This window comes from Leiobunum rupestre, chromosome 8 (genome assembly GCF_980474605.1).
Source record: "Leiobunum rupestre chromosome 8, qqLeiRupe1.1.hap1, whole genome shotgun sequence".
NCBI lineage: Eukaryota > Metazoa > Arthropoda > Arachnida > Opiliones > Sclerosomatidae > Leiobunum > Leiobunum rupestre.
Window position 1 is genome coordinate 31,446,547 of NC_143391.1, and position 16,048 is coordinate 31,462,594.

The 16,048-nt window shown below is 35.2% G+C and overlaps 1 protein-coding gene and 1 long non-coding RNA gene across 2 annotated transcripts; one reads left to right on the forward strand and one right to left on the reverse strand.

Moving 5' to 3' along the window:
• The first annotated feature begins 3,018 nt into the window (after window positions 1–3,018).
• Window positions 3,019–8,622, forward strand: Nbr (exonuclease mut-7 homolog). The gene is made up of 13 exons (XM_090156395.1): window positions 3,019–3,610; window positions 3,671–3,864; window positions 3,933–4,030; window positions 4,090–4,163; window positions 4,225–4,433; window positions 4,977–5,121; window positions 5,185–5,392; window positions 5,493–5,602; window positions 6,343–6,517; window positions 6,584–6,888; window positions 6,946–6,999; window positions 7,195–7,326; window positions 8,131–8,622. Exons 1-13 carry the CDS (start codon window positions 3,209–3,211, stop codon window positions 8,449–8,451), a joined length of 2,427 nt encoding a protein of 808 aa, XP_090012521.1. The 5' UTR covers window positions 3,019–3,208; the 3' UTR covers window positions 8,452–8,622.
• A 5,160-nt stretch (window positions 8,623–13,782) lies between these two features.
• Window positions 13,783–15,119, reverse strand: LOC149933175 (uncharacterized). Its single transcript, XR_016472991.1, has 3 exons — window positions 15,048–15,119; window positions 14,053–14,222; window positions 13,783–13,976 (listed from the first exon to the last, which is right to left on the reverse strand). It is a non-coding gene; the product is annotated as an uncharacterized LOC149933175 (long non-coding RNA).
• Between the last annotated feature and the right edge of the window lie 929 nt (window positions 15,120–16,048).

Here is a 16,048-nt window from a genome sequence, read left to right on the forward strand (position 1 = left end):
AAAAAATTAGTTTCTATCCCTAGATGGCAGTAGTGCGCCACCATTGGAGCGAATTTTTTCTGAGTTCCGGCTGGAAGTGGGTAAACGCTATCGGCAACGCGCGAAAGAGTGATTTCGAATCTAGGGTACGAAGTTTAAATTATCTTTGGATTATCTTTGCAGATTCTTTTGAGCCTAGGCCTAACTCTTCTAGGCTTGATATGGGTTTTAATAACGCTGGTGAATATCCCACTTCGACGACTTTTTCCATTTTCGGAAAGCGATCACTTATTGATCATTTTCTAAATTACTCATTATTTAACTTCATCCGCACAAACCGAGCGAGTTTATAAATTTCAATAAAGCTACATTGGGCTGACTAATTCCGACGCAAAAAATTCCTTCTCAATTTAGAGGTTTTCCATTGGCTTAAATAAATATGTTATAAATATACCGCTTGTCTACTAACCTTGAGTAGCCAATAGTAGGCCAAAACTATTCGCTCGCTTTGGGACGAAAAGAGTACACCTTTTACCCCAAATACCAACTTCTTCCATACAATAACAGCCAAACTGTATTTTGAAGTTGCTCGCTATTTCCTAAAAAAATTACTACAAAACTAGCGAATAGTTTTCGTCTATGGTGAGTTTGGTGACCCCCAAAATTACTAGGATGAATAAAAAGGTTAAAATCTAACGTAGTCCACCTTTTTACTGGTTCGTGGTGAAACAAAACGTTAGTGAAGATTTTTGAATGGAATAAAGGTACAGTGGCATATTTATGAGTTATTATGTGACATATGATATAAATAATTACAAACTGTTACAACCATAGAAATCTTATAACATAGAATGATTCCGTATAAATACAAAATGGGCCAATTACATTTTCGGAGGTATTATCTGCCAATCACGATTCAAAGAGTTATTACGGAAACGACTCGTTGCCTTCTAGTTTGAGTTACTGAAAATAATAATTCGATTTTAGATTACGTCACCTTAAGAACCAGGGGGTCTATTCTGTAAGCATTTGAAATCCAGTTTTCGAGATCTAAATCCCGTTCGAATGTTTACAGAATAGCCCCCCAGCATTTGATTGGCCCACGTCAATAGAGTTTAATGTAGTTTTTAAACATGGTAGACTGTTTCTTTACTCGTAAAGATTTTTCTCTTATATGCAAACGTTGTGGATAACTATTGCGTTGTTTGTTGTTATGGCTCCTCGATGCTTCATTTCCACATGTAGGAAACGATTGTACAGGCAAAGGTAAAAATTGGGTTTTCTTAAGCCTTGGGGTAATTTGAAATGTTAACAAACGGCGGGCTATTCAAATTGGTGATTTGGTAAAAGTTACTCCAGGAAGTTCAGTGAGCCTAGTGGAAAAACAACTCAGGACTATAATTACTGCAATTTCCGTTTTTTTAAAAGCACTTTATTTCGCATTGTAAATATCGGTATTCGTACAAAACAATTTTAATTCTGATTCTATACACAAGTCGCCATTCAACCATCGCTATATTAGTTATATCGGAGGAATATGAGATACACATCATTGTTCTCTATAAATATATGTTTGCAAAGGAAATACACTCAAAAGGCCACAGAGGGAGAAAATCTACAAATAACTTTGCTACCTCATTCTTTAGTGTGATGTATTTTTTCTGGGATATAATTACTCTTTCGTAAGGTTTTTGTTTATCTAAGTTTCTACAAACCTAAATATAATATTACTTTAAATGGTAAATAACCTTTAAATACAAAGGTCAATACTAAGGACCTTCAGTCACTGCTTCTCCTAAAACTGCCATTGAAATTGCCTGCTATTTTAAAAGTTGGGCCTATGTCAGGCCTAGGTTTAAATATTTTCAAAGTGAACCTAAACGAAATCTTATTTATCTTCCTCACAATGGCATTTAAATATTCCTTATAATAAGTAAATATGAAAAACTAAAAGTTAAAAAAATCTTACGACTGTTATTAAATAAAAATCCAAAAACGTTGAAGTGGTTCATGTGAAAAAATTCCAGCAAAAACCTATGGGAATTCTGCGAGCTTGGATCGGATGGATCCTGTAAGAATCGTCTGAGCTTTTACTATTTTTAACCACCATGAATGAATGGCTGCTGATTGGCTGAAGCTTAAGCAAAGACTATATAATCATTAGTCGTTGCTACAAAATGTATTGGCGTCAGGTTCTCCCGTAGACCGGAGCATTCTAGGTAGGAGTATAATAGCGTTTTCCATTTGATTGCTCAAGATTCGCTCTGAATCTGTCTCTGACGTCATAGATCTCGCCCCAATCGACTAGAGTAAAACCGCAAATGGAACATTCCATGAACATATTCCCGCGCTTTGTTGTTTTTCGTCTGCTAGTAATTTGAATTTTCGCGTCTTGGTCTGCCATTTAGCCAAAAAATCTAAAAGGAACACGCGAAAATTTGCTCTGATCTCAATCTCGATCCGTTGATCTGTCGAAATCGGCAGATCGGTTTTGGCCGATCTCGGAGCACCCGAGAGCGGGAAATGGAACCCGCGAAACTTGATCGGAGCAGATCCGAGCACGCTAATGGAACATAAAATGTTGATCAGAGCGATCTAGAGTGCTCGAGAGCAGACAAATGGAAAACGCTATTAGATTTCTATGGTTACAACCTATGGAAAGAAACATTTTTGCTCGGATAATTTTGGCAATGAGAAATTGCACAACTTTTAACCATTTTGAAAAATCAAATAAATTTCGCGTAAAAGTAAACATCAAACTTTTTGCGTGTAGTTAGGCTTAACTTGAACTTCGCGCTTGATATCAATTTCAGTAACCAATAGGTGGCCCAAAGCTCTTGTAATAATAATATTTTTTGCGACTGGCAGGTGGCGAATTTTCGGCTGTTCCCCCCGCGTCTGCTTTTTCTTACTGGCATGTAAATAAAGGCTTGCCAACCCAAGCGCCGGCTGTCTATCCTATTTATTATGTCTATGGTAAGTTGCTCCTAAGTCCTAATTGACGATTCAGCTAATATTCTATGGCAGTAAAGCCAGTAATATTTATTCACAACCTTTAACCGGGTATAATCTCACCGGAATTTTTAAAATTTCTTTTAGTTTTACTCTATATTTTCTCTTAAATGGCAAGCAAATTGTTCCACCGAAGTAAAAAATGTAATTGACTAACCAAGTCTTAATTTGAAACTTGTAAAGATTTAATACGAAAATCAGAACCATTAAATAAATTATGGCTTGTGAAACCTTGGATTGGAATTTTCTGAAATTCCCAGCAAATCAAGATCAAGCAACTGTTGAATTTCGTAAAAGGATTGTGAATGCTAGTAACCCTTATGCAGAATGTGTGCACCTATTAAATGAATGCTGTAAATTCTATCGTGGTGTAACTAAAAATAAACCATCAAAGCTTCCTACCATTATTGTTTTAGAGCTAGGAAAAGTAATATTGAATTGCCCAGCATTAGCTGCGAACTTAACAGTAGAATTAAAACGCGCTGCTATTGATGTTGGACTCAAGTTTAATAGGCAAGAAATCATCGAATGCATATGCAAAGTTTTTATGCTAGAAGAAGAACAACTATATATTGTTAACACAGCTAGAAAATTACTGAAAGACAAGCTTTATGTGGAGGTTGTTATTTGTCTTTTATTTTGTAAAATGGTTGGTATTTGATGGTTCTGTTATTTTTAGGCATGTACTATTATAACTGCTACAAAGCTTCAGAATCTTTTTGAGTTAAAAGAAGTAGCAATACCTTTATTTTTGCAAGATAAAATGAATGTGGTTGAAAGCTACTTGAAAGATGAACCACGTTTACAAAGAGAAATGCTCCAGTTTCTGGATGAGATAGTTCAAAATACAGATGCCATTAGGTCTTACTCTAGGTAATTTAATAGCACAACTTAAAAGTTTTCAATACCTTGGCGTAAATTTATTTCAATTTTATTTACAGCCAACTGAATGTACCCAATGTTAAAGATTCTAAATTGGTACCAAAAACCATCAGCAAATTAGAAGCTCGACTATTGAAACTTTACAATTTACCTATGGGTATAAAGTCATTATTTTTCTCTTAAAAAAAATTTAATGTAAGATTTTGTAAAACTTAGAAATCTGCCCAAATTTGAATGAAATTCGATGTAGAGGAGCTCTAAAATATATTTTGTATAAAAAATATGTTGAGGTAAAGCTTACGTTATTTTAAACTAGAGTTGAAATTTATTTTATTTTTAAATCTTTTTCAGAGGAATGTGAATGACGATAATTGGAATGATTTAGTTTTAGAAACTGTTGGGCAGAATGTTGAATTACAAAAAGAACTTTTAATACAAATTTGTGTTCATAATGATTTAGTTGAGGCAAAGAAATGGGCAGAGTATTTTAAAATTCCTGAATCTGGCTGGCCCGTTTCTCTAAAATATTACACACCTGATGATGCTGCTAATTATTCTGGGTAAAAACTCTTGTATTGAAAGTCACATTAGCAGAAGTAAATGAACCGAAGTTATTGGAATGGACCTTAAAACTGAAAGACATTTTCCTTATGGAAATCTAGTTAAAACGAAGCTGATTTATAGCCCCATCTACTCCTACGATAAATTGCACTAGAGACTTGTGGATATTATATTTCCTATGTAAATGCTGTATATAATTCTGTGATTTAAGCGCGTGCTCTAAAAATTACATGAAAAATCGTGTAAAGACAGGCATCATTTCAATATCACTTGTCATTTTATCAATTGAAATGTAACTTGAGCCTAACAATGGGTAACATCAGTATGGTGCTTAGCTATTTTCTCCGAGAGACGGTAGGTGGCGATAGTAAAACTTAGGCTGGATAGCCACTTAGCTTGTGAAATTTTTAAGGATGCTTTAAACTATGGTTCCATAAGGAAAACGTCTCCAACATGGCCAATATATCGGTCTGATAACTGCTGTTCATTTACTTTTGATATAAGTCAATAAGTGCTTATTACTTAAGTTTAATGTCATACAGCTACGCTTCCTCGTCTTATATGGAGGATGAAGAATCTTGGGAGGATTCAGCTGCTTATTACCTTCCATTTCCTTTGGGGCTCTCTGCTGTAAAATTTATTGACAATACCTCTGATTATTTGGAAGCTGTTAAAAGTATAGCATTGGTAAGATCTTTTGGGTTCGTTTTATAAAGGAGTTAATTGGTTTTATTCATTTGTCTTATCTAGAACCATGAAATATTGGGTATTGATGGAGAGTGGAAACCGTGTTTAGGGCTTTCTAATTCTTCCCGTGGCTCTCCACTTTCAATTCTACAGATTGCAGGACGGGATATAGTGTATATATTTGACACATTGACATTGAAAATGTGCCTGAGTGTTTCTGAAAAAGAAATTTTGGTTGATTTACTTTGCAATCCTCAAATTAAAAAACTAGGTATCAAATGAAACCTGGAATTCATACCTCCAACTTGTTGGAAAAATTGATTTCTGGTGAAGGTTATAATATTTATTTTAACAATTTTTTATTTTTAAAGTCTTTGGATTTTCGTCTGATTTGGATAAATTAGCAGAATTTGTTCCTAGTGCCAAAGATAGGCTGAAGCACACTAAACATGTATTAGATTTGTTGAAACTGTATGATAAAGTAAGTTTTTTAGGGCTGTGGGAGTAGCGGTTTTATGCAATTGAGTCGAGTTTCGAGTATTAATAAATTTTTCATCGGGTAGTCGAGTTCGATAATATTTTGATTGAGTCGGGTTGTCGTGTATACTATTATTTCAAAATTTTCCTTGTTCAAGTAGTCAGAAAAATCTGTTCGGGTACTCGAGTAGTTAGAAAAATTGTTTGGGTACTTGATTAATCGACAAGTTCTATTCGGGTAGTTGAGTAATTAACTTAAATGGATGTTAGGTAACAACTACCAAGTTAAAAAAGATAAAAATAATTATCAAAATGCTAAACTAAAGAACTTTACTCAGGCACCCACATCAGAGAGAATTCAGAGCTCTCTCAAAACCAAAACTAAAAAAACATATAAGAATCTAGCCAGCCAATCACTCAAGGTCATTGAAAGGGATGTTCATTTGGATTTGTTTCCCCATTTTTCTACCCGGGCGACTGTCTATGACAAAGAGATTATTGTCGAGTACCTGACGAGTGGATGATTACCCGGATATTGTTGGCGAGAAAAACAATTTACAGGTGGCTTATTCGAGTAAGGCAAATTTCTGATAATTGAGTATTTAAATTTTTCTTATTCGAGTACGAGTATCTGACCTCAAAAATCGTCTGGTACTCGATGCTGATCGAGTACTCGCACAGCCCTAAAGTTTTTTTTAATTTATTTCCCTATGATTTGGAAACTAATGTTAATTTCTTGCCCAGATGAAATTAAAATATCCAGTATTGGTGGAGCCTAATTCACCCACATGTGTAGCCGCAAGCAGTAAAACGCTAACGGAATTGACAAGGACCATTTTAGGTTATCCTTTAAACAAAAGCGAACAGTTTTCCAATTGGGAGAGAAGGCCTTTAAGAAATGAACAAATGATTTATGCTGGTTAGGTTGAAATAAATCTAACATCGGCTAATATTTGCGACTGACTATTTTTTTATTTAATTACAGCTTTAGATGCCTTCTGTCTTATACAAATATATGACTGTTGGTTTGAAAAAAGTTTGAGTTTAGATCTGCATTTAGATGATGTTATCGATCAGTGTTTCAACTCATTCTCATTACCCACAACTAAAACGAAGGAAGTGCAAAATAAGCCAACAACCCAGTTTGAAGTTTATAATCCACCCATTAGTGTTCGTGACTTTAAAGTGGTAGTTGATACCATGCTACAAGGAGTCGGGAGACAATTAAGGCTGTGTGGAATTGATACGGTCATTCTGGAAACTGGGGCTAATCACGAGGATGCCGCAAAAGTATTTATATTTATTCATTTACTTTAAATTTGTTTAAAATTTAACATTTTTCTTCAGATTGCCCAAGCTGATAAACGTTACATTCTAACAACTGGGCAACCATATAATTATGTATGTTAAAATTTATCATTTGGTATTATAGTGAGCTTATATTCTATTCAGCTAAAGCTTTTAAAACCAGATTTATATTCCATTTAGAAAGCGGAAGTTTATTTTTTTTTTAAGTTGAAATGTATTATAAAAAATAAACTTAAGCAAAGGGATTTTTTTACCAATGTTTTTATGTGATTTTATTTTTTGGTTAAGTTGAAGCAGTATGTTCCCAATGGAAAATGTTTAGATGTTCCTACAGAAATGAATTCCCAAGAGCAAGCTGAATTAGTGCTATTTCACTACAATGTTCAAGTTCAACATGGAGATATATTTTCCAGATGCACGGTATTTAATTTTATTATATTCTAAACATTTTTAAAAATTGCGCCGTTATGAAGAGATTGATTTGTATTTTGTGTTTCTAGATGGCGCTCGCCATTCATTTTAGCAATGTATTTTAATTTTGTGGTTTCGCCAGGGTTATTCAACTTGAGCAGGTTGAATTAGATGCTATACCAGTAATAGAAACAAATGACCCACAATAAGTTAAACTTTCTTCCCCCCTCCCACCTGGGGAATGAGATAAATTTTATGTAATTTGTTAACAGTTCCCTCTATTGCAGGTAAATAGAAGCTAGTTGTAAATAGAAAATCAATGGTCGAGTCGATTAGTTCTCAAAATAATCTAATAAAATATTTTCAGTAAATAACCGTACTAAATGTAAGTAACATAGATGGCTCTCGTATGCTCTAAAAATAAAAGTCAGGACTTTGGGAAAAGCAACTCCTGTTATGGACATGCTTCCGTAATCGAAAATTCTAAAGTTAAATAACCCTAGTTTAGATTACGTTGAAATGTAGTGAATAGCGCCATCTTCTGGCAAATGTTTTAAGAATTCAGTCACAGTTGCTGATGGTATATAACTAAGCTTACAAAAAAAAAAAAAGATGGATTGATGCATCTTCATTCATATAAAAGAGTGCCATCTATTGGATCTTAAAGCTGAACCTTTATGCCATTTTGAATAATAAAAATTTACTAGTTTTTTGGCCTTATTATATACAGGCGGCTATGCTTCTTAAGTTCTGCTTACCATTTAGATTTGAGGGCAGTTCAGCTCATTATCAACCAGTTAATTTTTTTTATAGATATGTAATGGTGATGGTTATATTTACGTTACACCTCGAATGATGAAAAACATGTGGAGAAGATACTTTGAAAAGAATCTAAGAGGGTGCCGAATGGTATCTTTTCCTGGAGGTATTATAAATGTCGAAAGTGCTCTTTTAGAGTGTGGAAAACCGGTTCAAATTGATAAATTGCACCAAGCCCTGTTTGATACAGTGAGTGTTTTCTACGTGTGTGACAAATGTGGTAAAGTCTACTGGGATGGTTCTCATTCTGAAAAAACTCTTAAAAAATTTGGCCCCATATTAAGGAAACAACGAACATCCCCAGTATATTATTAGCAAAAAAATTACTGTTAATTATATCTTGGACTCTGCTTATAATTTTGTCGAGGAAATACTTGATTGCATTGTTACACATGCATTTTTTATATACATTTTAAATGTGAAAATGATAAATGTTGGGAAAACGTCTAGAAAGATGGCATTTTGTCCCAATTTTGGTTAAATAAAAATTCAAGAATGCTATCTTAATCCAAATGCTATTAATTTTCAAAAGGATCTCAGCTTTTATCAGCGTTGCCAGATCGAAAATCTGAAATTATCGTATCTAGGCCAAAAAATTATCGATTTTCCTGATAATTATCGTACATTTCTTTTTGGCGATAAATTTTAATTCATACATTTGTTTTTTATCCGTGAGGCGAGAAATTGTAATAACAAGTGGCAAAAGTTCATTAATGTCCTTTTAGAAGTAAAATGAGTTTGAAAGCCATTTTAATTTAGTGATACGATTTTAATTATAAAATTTAAAGATACAAATGTCATAAAAATTCTAAAGGAATGGTTTTAAAATTGTCTAATTCGTTCTGTAGCTAATATGGCATATTGGTCTAGGAACGCTTATTGTACGGACGGGCTCAAGAAAAATAGGTTAGGAGCTCAAAGATTCAATCAGCAGTAGATTCCTAAAAGACTGGTGTCAGATCGACTGGCGTTTGAGTCTGTAGATAGACGGCTGGGTCATTCCATGACAAAACGCCTGCCACAGAACACCCGACCCCTTTCGATTTTGCCCAAATTTTGTATACAGGGTTTTTTGGGCCTAGGAAAACGATTTTGACAGTTTCATAACGATCGGTTCAGCCGTTTACGAGATACAGCATACGCGTTTTTTCAAAAGTACGCCTTGACCCCCTAAATGTTTTCTACTATATCTTAAGACATAATTATCGCAAAATCACATGTAATACCTCATTTTAAAGACAATGCGCACCCTAATATGAATATTTAATCAGAGTTGTCATTTGACGTAAATGTCATTAAAATCTGGGCCTTTAAATAATTTGACCTTTGACCTTGCCCAGACACCTCAGTCGTAGGTCAACGATTTTAGCATTTTTAAAATTCCCACTATCGAATACATAATAATCACTCAAAATCTCAAAGTAATATTTGTAGTTTTCGAGATATTAATTTTTGAAATTTACCCCTCAAATTAATGAAAATGCTATTTTATACACGAAACTAGTTGACCTACTAAATAAATTAAAAATATTATTATTTTGGTAATTTTGAGTTTAGAATATCAAATACACTAATTCTTAAATTAAGTTGAGTTATTTACATATTATTTTTAGTTTTGCATGTTATCTGTAGACAGAAGACATCACTAAATTGCTTGTCCTTAGTATAGTCTGGCGTTCAATATTATTGTAGCGTATCTTACTGCACCCTAAAATGGAAATGTGCTAGATATCTCAAGAAAACCCAATATTGCTCTTAGTCATATCGATTACGTTTTTAATAACGTAAAAATGTTTTAATATCTTTTTAATATATAATAGTTATAATTGAGTAGTTAAATATATTAACAGCGATAATTGAGTAGCGAAATAGAATTTATTTAACTGTATATTCTCGAACAAAGCCCTGAAATGGATCGAAATTGTTCGTTTTGGAGAGACAGTAGTAAATGTCATTTGCAAACACTTTCGAAAACAGTTGGTATCAACAACCATCTGTCCGAGGATGACAAATTAGTTCTTAGCAGCCGAACAGCTATACCTATGTCCAAAATAAGAAACATATGTCGTCACCATGAAGAACTTTTTATGAAAAGGTATTCAACGAGTCAAAAGAAGTGTATGAATCCTTTTGGGACTCACGACGCTGAAAGAAAGAGTGGACTAAAAACTATTTCATTGGATTTGTTCAAAAAATTAAAGTTACGAGGAATTGAAGTTATCGCTGGAAATAAGTTGTGCATCCAGTGTTTTATGTCTGCTGGAAAAAAAGTAAAGGATGAACTCCAAATACAGTTGGACGTTTCAGAAGTTCACACTGCACAAGAATCACAAGAAAGCGATTCTTTTTCATTTAGTCAACCTTGTTCATCGGGAGATGCGACGCAAGACGACAAAGCTATAGCTTTAGTGGCAGTTAACGAAACTCTAATAAACTTGGGAGAATCTCCTGTTAAAAGAAGTAAGAAATATATTCAATTTGAAAGAATTTATATATGTATACATATATAAATACATATATTTTTTAACTTTTGTACAGAAGGTTTGTCATCTCGCCAAAAAACAATTCTAAGCAGACTAAGTTAAACGCTGTGAACAATTCATTGAAACGCAAATTAGAAGAGTCAATGGAAATTTCTCTTGATGAAACAGACGATAATATGGTTACGGACGATGTTTTTAGAAAGCTCGAAGAACATCGATTATATGAGAATATTTTGAACGAACTGAGAGAGAAATTCAATAACTCCAAGACATCATACGGCGAAAAGCTTCAGATCCTGACCTTGTCACCATTTGGAATACAACGCACAATGGAGGAATTTGGAGCACCAGAATACATGGTCAAACGAAGCAGGAATCTTAAATCTAGTCAAGGAATTCTTTCGCTACCAGAGAAACAATCGAAGGGATTAATATTGACCGAAGACGTTAAATCAAAGGTCGTTGAATTTTACGAAAATGACGATAACAGTCGTATGACACCTGGACAAAAGGAGTTTGTGTCAGTTAGAAACCACGAGACAGGTCAAAAAGAACATCATCAAAAGAGGCTTGTACTGCTGAACCTGAGAGAGCTCTATAACAAATTCAAGGAAGAGCATGATTTGACGTTAGGATTTTCGTCATTTTGTTATCTACGACCACCTTGGTGTGTATTAGCAGGTTCGTCAGGTACACATTCAGTGTGTGTCTGCACCTATCACCAAAATGTCAAGCTAATGATATCAGCTCTACCGTCTCCTTGTCCTTTAAAATGTGATATCGATTTCATGGCGCTCACCGTGTGTGACACTCAAAACAGGAATTGTATGATGAGGGTGTGCAAGGACTGTCCTGGGAAAAATGGTCTACTTGAAAATGAATATTTAACGAACCTTTTAGAAGATTTTGAAAATATAAAGTTCATGCAATGGGTGACAACTGACAGCACAAAGCTCATGACCTTGAGCGAGAGTGTTGAAAACTTTTTCGACTCTTTGGCCATTAAACTACTTGAACTAACGCGTCATCATTACACATCTAAGTCGCAATCTAATTATCTTAAAAAACTCTAAAACCTGGTGACGTAATTGTTCTCGGTGATTTTGCGGAGAACTATTCCTTCGTAATTCAAGACGAAGCACAAGGGTTCCATTGGGACAATTCTCAAGCGACAGTGCATCCCTTCGTAATCTACTTCAGGGTAGTTGAAAACGGAGAACTTAACCACTTAAATTTTTGTATTATCAGTGATACCAGAACACATACAACCAATACTGTTCACAGTTTTTTAACTTATCTAATTCCAAATATAAAAACACATGTTCCTAATGTTAGAAAGCTAATTTATTTTACGGATGGATGTGCTGGACAGTATAAAAACAAATACAACTTTTCTAATCTCTGTTGCCACAAACAAGATTTTGGTTTGGACGCTGAATGGCATTTTTTTGCCACATCTCATGGCAAGGGACCTTGTGACGGAATTGGCGGAACAGTGAAGCGTAAAACAGCAAGAGTCAGTCTTCAGCGACCAGTGACTGGACAGATTTTGACTCCAACAGATATGTTTAATTTCTGCCTATCAAACTTCGAAAATATCAAGTTCATCTATGTTAAAAACGAAGAAATTGAGCGACAAAAGGAACTTTTAAAAGAAAGGTTTTCTAAAGCCATAACAGTAAAAGGAACTCGAGGGTTTCATAAATTCGTTCCGAAATCGTTAAATGAAATCATGGTTTCTCCGTTATCTAATGACGATTCGCTAACCACAGTTAAGGTTTCGACTTTAGAATTGTCAGATACTCGAAATCAAGAGGCTGAAAACTTTAAAGTGGGAAATTTGGTAGCCAGCGTCTACAAAGGCCAACTTTACGTTGGATTAATTGAGGAAGTATCAGAAGAGTTTGGAGACTTCTTTGTAAACTTTTTGCGTCCCCCTGGTATTTCGGACAAATACACATGGCCCAGAAGGATCGATAGCAGTTGGGTGTCAAGTGAAAATGTTCTATGTGCAATTGAAATTCTTGTAGGTTTACCAAATTCGAAAGGCTATCAAATCAAAGAACACGATAAAAATAAAATTACCAAAGCCTTTTCCATGTATAAAGAAGTTTAAGCTGTTTTGTGTAAATAAAAAATTAATTGGTGTGTAAACTATAAAAATAAATGGTTTTGGTATTTCATTTTGTGTGTGGTGGGGTAAATTTCAAAAATTAATATCTCGAAAACTACAAATATTACTTTGAGATTTTGAGTGATTATTATGTATTCGATAGTGGGAATTTTAAAAATGCTAAAATCGTTGACCTACGACTGAGGTGTCTGGGCAAGGTCAAAGGTCAAATTATTTAAAGGCCCAGATTTTAATGACATTTACGTCAAATGACAACTCTGATTAAATATTCATATTAGGGTGCGCATTGTCTTTAAAATGAGGTATTACATGTGATTTGCGATAATTATGTCATAAGATATACTAGAAAACATTTAGGGGGTCAAGGCGAACTTTTGAAAAAACGCGTATGCTGTATCTCGTAAACGGCTGAACCGATCGTTATGAAACTGTCAAAATCGTTTTCCTAGTCCAAAAAACCTTGTATACAAAATTTTGGCGAAATCGAAAGGGGTCGGGTGTTAAAATTAAAAAAAACTAGGTCGTTTTGTCATGGAATGACCCGGCTAAGAGAAATACGAGACATCAAATGAACGTCCTGGATACGTTCCGATTAAGCTGATATTTAACCATACTAAATACTCTCGGACGTCTTTAGGCTTAACGTACACTCTTTCTCGGGATGTTCACTAAAAACCCGACGGATGTCTTAGTACTTGTCCTCGGGACGTGCTTTGACTCTGAGAAAATCAGACATTTGCGCGTCTTTTAACCTCCGATTTACGTCAATATCTCTATCTCCACCCGGTTTTCGGGACATTATACGGAAAAATGCAATATACCGGCGTACTGTCCATAGGACGCCGGAGGGATGATGTTGGGTTTGCTGGGGCACTAACAAACGTCAATTCTACGAGGATAGTCTTTATGTAGAATAATCTTGAAACCTAAAAGTGTAAATAATCCGTAATTCTTTTAGATTAATGACAACGCCAGCTAAACCTTATTCGGAAGTGGTACGCAAAAACCAGTTCAAAATAATTATTGTCTTTTAATAAATTGTAAAACATCACAATAACTGCTCAAAATGCCCACCTTGGGCTGCTATACAAAAATGACAACGCCGTACAAATGATTGACGAATCTTTTCGAAGATTTCAGGCTTGTTCCGAATAGTCTCACATCCATCAATAATGCGTTGACGAAGGTCATTAATGTCACGGACATAGGTCCTTCAGATATCCCTAAAGAAAAAAAACGCAAGGGTTTAAATCGGGAGATCGAGGCGGCCACGAAATAGTTCCTCCTCTTCCTATCCACCTTAAATTAAATGTTGTATCAAGGTGATCTCGCACTGCGCGTCTGAAATGTGGTGGCGCTAAATCGTGCAAGAACTACATTCGCACTCTAGTTGCCAACGGGACGGGACGTCTTCCAATAGCTCTGGTAACGATCCCTGAAGAAATCGTAGGTATGACTGTCCATTTAACCTAGGCGGAAGAAAATATGGTAAATATGGTAATATTTATGGTTCTTGCACGATGGAGCGCCACCACATTTCAGCCGCCCATATCTCTGAAACGAAGCACTCTAGGACCCATGTTTATTCGACATTTTTTACTCATAGAGACCCATAGAATGCATATAGAAAGTTTCGGTACTCTTATCCGTGTATAATTCGTGACCGAAAACTATCGCTACGTCCCCTTTGGTTCGCCATTGAAACCTACTTAGGAAGCGGCTAAAGCAGACGCTCATCGCGTTATTCGTAGATTTGACTTCATATTAAAAAATGATACTCGCATTTTAATATAATTTTTGCATCTTTTGTTTATATTTTGTTAAGTTTATTCAAGAAAAAAGTTATTATTAGACGCTAGATCATAGGCACTACCTCGGAGAAGCTAGCGCCTTTATGCCATCTAGACAGACAGACTCGTTTCGGTCGCGAATAGAATGTCCGTGAGTAGAGTACTCACAAAATGGGTGTGTGTGATTAAAGATAATACAGGGCTCCCACCAAGTCCCTAGACTCCTTGAATACCAAAAAGTACCTATTTTTCGTCAAGGTCACTTGATATACCCTAAAATCAAGACATTCCGTGAAGTATCCTACTTTAAATATATGCTCGGAAATAGCTCCATCAACCGGTTTAAGGTCTGTTTACTGAATGTTAAAATCTGAGGCGTATTGATACACTGTTACAATTTAAAACAAGTATTTAGGATTCAATATTTAAAGTTAGCTTTTTGGATAAATTAGTTCAAATACAGATTTCATTTGGTTTGGCATTGGCATTTGGTTCCTAATTTACCATATTTTTTACATGAAAAGTCCCGTTTTCTCGTAATTTACAGATTTCGGTGGGATCCCTGGGAATATGAACTTAATCATTTGTGGTTGATCATTTAATTTCACAGTTCTACGCTCAACGAAATATCTGGAAAATTATTTTCGTTGAGACCGTTGCTAAACGTGACGTAGGATCTTATTGAACTCTTACGCTTGTTGCAAATTTTGTAAAATATCGTCTGTCACGGCGTCTGCAGCTAGCCTTCCTCCGAGTTGCGACGTCACTTGACCGTTGAGCAACGATAAAACCTTACAGTTGTGAACTTCGCTGCTCAACGGACAGGCAACTTGACGTCAAAACCGCAAACACGAAAAAACGTACAATACGACTCAACGGCAGACTTGTAAATAGCGGCAGTCCACGCGTCTAAAACCCCTGAAAAAAATCACGGGACTCCTAGAAAATGTCTTTAGAAGGGGCTAAAGACTCCCTCAAATTAAATCGTTAGCTGTGTAAAAAGAGGGAAAATTTCGAGTATTAAATAAATAGTTGAATTATTTTTATCTTTGGGGCATCTGTATAGTGTATACTGACCGCCACTATTTCAGCTCTCCAAATATTAGTCGGACTCCCCACGGAGCTAGAGCTCCCCTATATCTACTTATCTGTGAGGCCTATAGAAATTGACAATGACCAATGAAAAATTTTAACTTGGGCCTACAATGGAAAAACCTCTTTTAACTTAAACGGGTGTGGCCCGTGTGGGGAATAATTAATAGTCTTGCTCTGTATTCCATTAGGCACAGTAATTGTAACACTGCCATTGAAGACCAAAATTTTGCTATATTAAAATGAATAAAGGAAAAAAATAAGCTCTATGGGTTTGGAATGAAGACTTTAAATGGTTAAAGGGTCATTCCATACGATTTCGACCACTCATGTCACCATGGGTCAATCGATTTTTTTTAAATTTTAAACACAGATAGATCTGTCTAAAAAACGGTGATATCCGAGGTTTTAGC

Bases quoted from the DNA above. Each gene is read 5' to 3' on its own strand.
- Nbr (XM_090156395.1), top strand. From the start codon at position 3,209: ATGGCTTGTGAAACCTTGGATTGGAATTTTCTGAAATTCCCAGCAAAT. The intron at 4,031-4,089 runs GTATAAAGTCAT...TGTAAAACTTAG, and splicing joins ACTTTACAATTTACCTATGG to AAATCTGCCCAAATTTGAAT. The intron at 4,164-4,224 runs GTAAAGCTTACG...AATCTTTTTCAG, and splicing joins TGTATAAAAAATATGTTGAG to AGGAATGTGAATGACGATAA.